Source organism: Dendrobates tinctorius, unplaced genomic scaffold (assembly GCF_039654945.1).
Source record: "Dendrobates tinctorius isolate UK_male_01 unplaced genomic scaffold, ASM3965494v1 ptg000151l, whole genome shotgun sequence".
Lineage (NCBI taxonomy): Eukaryota > Metazoa > Chordata > Amphibia > Anura > Dendrobatidae > Dendrobates > Dendrobates tinctorius.
Genome location: NW_027361818.1, coordinates 29559232 through 29562005, shown reverse-complemented (window position 1 = coordinate 29562005; position 2774 = coordinate 29559232). Strand labels below are relative to the sequence as shown.

Below are 2774 nucleotides of genomic sequence, written 5' to 3'. Positions count from 1 at the left end.
CTGCCATTTTTAGATCTCTCCACAGGTGTTCTATGGGATTCAGGTCTGGACTCATTGCTGGCCACATTAGAAGTCTCCAGTGCTTTCTCTCAAACCATTTTCTAATGCTTTTTGAAGTGTGTTTCGGGTCATTGTCCTGCTGGAAGACCCATGACCTCTGAGGGAGACCCAGCTTTCTCACACTGGGCCCTACATTATGCTGCAAAATTGTTGGTAGTCTTCAGACTTCATAATGCCATGCACACGGTCAAGCAGTCCAGTGCCAGAGGCAGCAAAGCAACCCCAAAACATCAGGGAACCTCCGCCATATTTGACTGTAGGGACCGTGTTCTTTTCTTTGAATGCCTCTTTTTTTCTCCTATAAACTCTATGTTGATGCCTTTGCCCAAAAAGCTCTACTTTTGTCTCATCTGACCAGAGAACATTCTTCCAAAACGTTTTAGGCTTTTTCAGGTAAGTTTTGGCAAACTCCAGCCTGGCTTTTTTATGTCTTGGGGTAAGAAGTGGGGTCTTCCTGGGTCTCCTACCATACAGTCCCTTTTCATTCAGATGCCGACGGATAGTACGGGTTGACACTGTTGTACCCTCGGACTGCAGGGCAGCTTGAACTTGTCTGGATGTTAGTCGAGGTTCTTTATCCAACATCCGCACAATCTTGCGTTGAAATCTCTTGTCAATTTTTCTTTTCCGTCCACATCTAGGGAGGTTAGCCACAGTGCCATCGGCTTTACACTTCTTGATGACACTACACACAGTAGACACAGAAACATTCAGGTCTTTGGAGATGGACTTGTAGCCTTGAGATTGCTCATGCTTCCTCACAATTTGGTTTCTCAAGTCCTCAGACAGTTCTTTGGTCTTCTTTCTTTTCTCCATGCTCAATGTGGTACACACAAGGACACAGGACAGAGGTTGAGTCAACTTTAATCCATGTCAACTGGCTGCAAGTGTGATTTAGTTATTGCCAACACCTGTTAGGTGACACAGGTAAGTTACAGGTGCTGTTAATTACACAAATTAGAGAAGCATCACATGATTTTTTGAACAGTGCCAATACTTTTGTCCACCCTCTTTTTTATGTTTGGTGTGGATTTATATCCAATTTGGCTTTAGGACAATTCTTTTTGTGTTTTTTCATTTAAGACAAATTAAATGAAGATAATAATACAAAAGAATTTGTGTTTGCAATCATTTTCAGGAAGAAACTGAGTATTATCTGACAGAATTGCAGGGGTGTCAACACTTTTGGCCACAACTGTAGTAAAATACACACCATATAATACTATGGAGAATTGTCAGCAACCCTTTAAAATTTTGTTAAGATGGATTAAATAGGTGAGATCAAAGCTAAAGTGTTGTGAATTTTAGCTAGCAAACATTAAAGAGTTAACCCCCTGCAGTTCATCTGATTTCCTTATCCTTCTGGGTTCTGGTAAATTGAGACCTCATGTTAAGAGTCGCCTCAGCTTGTTGAATCGTTTTACGATGGTGATCTGGATTTCCTGGTTCTTCAGGCTGTAGATGATGGGGTTTAATAAAGGTGTCACCACAGTGTAGAGTAAGGACAAGACTTTGTTCATGGTAGATGTTTTTTTTCCAGACGGAGACACATAGATGGCAATGAGTGATCCGAAGCACATGCAAACTACAGTCAGATGGGAGGAGCACGTGGAGAAGGCTTTCTCCTTACCGGTGGTCGTTGATATTTTCAGGACAGAGCGAACAATGCAGACATACGTAGAAAAGATGAACACCATTTCAATGGTCGTTTCATGGGTGACTATAATCACTACTAATATTTCCAGAACAGATGTATCTGAGCAGGAGAGATGCAAAAGAGGTCCATAATCACAGAAGAAATGGTTCACAACAACATTTGAACCACAGAAGTCAAGACCAAAGATCAAGGCAGTGGCTAGGATGGTCAGAAGAGAACCTGAAGCCCAACAAAAGGCAATTGACTTAAGACAAAAGGTAAAATTTACAGTAGTAACATAACGCATAGGTTTACAGATGGCGACATATCTATCATAAGACATGACCGTTAGAAGAAGACACTCGGTTGCCATGGACATTGAAAATGTAAATAACTGGGTTATGCAGCCAACCTTCGAGATGGTGGAGCCATCATTAAAAATGACAAGAAGAGTGTTTGGGCATATGGTTGAGGTGAGGACGAGATCTGAGAGAGACAGCTGGCTGAGGAAAATGTACATTGGGGTCTGGAGACAAGAAGTCGTTGACACCAATAAGATGATCAAAAAGTTTCCAGCTAAGATGGCCATGTAGATCAGAAGAAGGACGATAAAGAATACAATCCAGACATTGTGTAGATTCTCAAAGCCTACAATGAAGAAATCATTCACTGATGACAGATTCAGTCCCGGAATCATCCCTAAAAAGGGTAAAATATATGTAATGTCAGGTGTAGCTATGAAGATGTAAGGAAAGGTGATCATGAACCAACCACGATGATCACTGAACCCAACTTCATGGTGAATAACATTGTTTATAGTTGGAGTCAAGGGTATGTGGAATTTTTTCTGCTTTGGGTCTCTAATTGGCTTCGTTGGTTTCTCATGACAGAATTAAGGAGAAAAACATAATTATCTATGGGCTGTAGCATTCACAATGTGTCTCTCCATTACACAGCACATAAATGATAAAATATATGGCTTGGATTCATAATTTTCTATTTTGGACATTGCAACAATAGAAATAAGAACATTTTTTTCCAGCCCCACAGAGATGCAGAAAGCTGGTCCTCTTGGTGT

General features: G+C 41.0%; 1 protein-coding gene across 1 annotated transcript; it reads right to left on the bottom strand.

The window, feature by feature from the left end:
- Positions 1-1445: 1445 nt before the first annotated feature.
- LOC141050163 (olfactory receptor 5V1-like) lies at positions 1446-2393 on the bottom strand. The gene has a single exon (XM_073546995.1). It carries the CDS (start codon positions 2391-2393, stop codon positions 1446-1448), a length of 948 nt encoding a protein of 315 aa, XP_073403096.1.
- Between the last annotated feature and the right edge of the window lie 381 nt (positions 2394-2774).

Coding starts and splice junctions, on each gene's coding strand:
- LOC141050163 (XM_073546995.1), bottom strand. CDS start 2,393: ATGATTCCGGGACTGAATCTGTCATCAGTGAATGATTTCTTCATTGTA.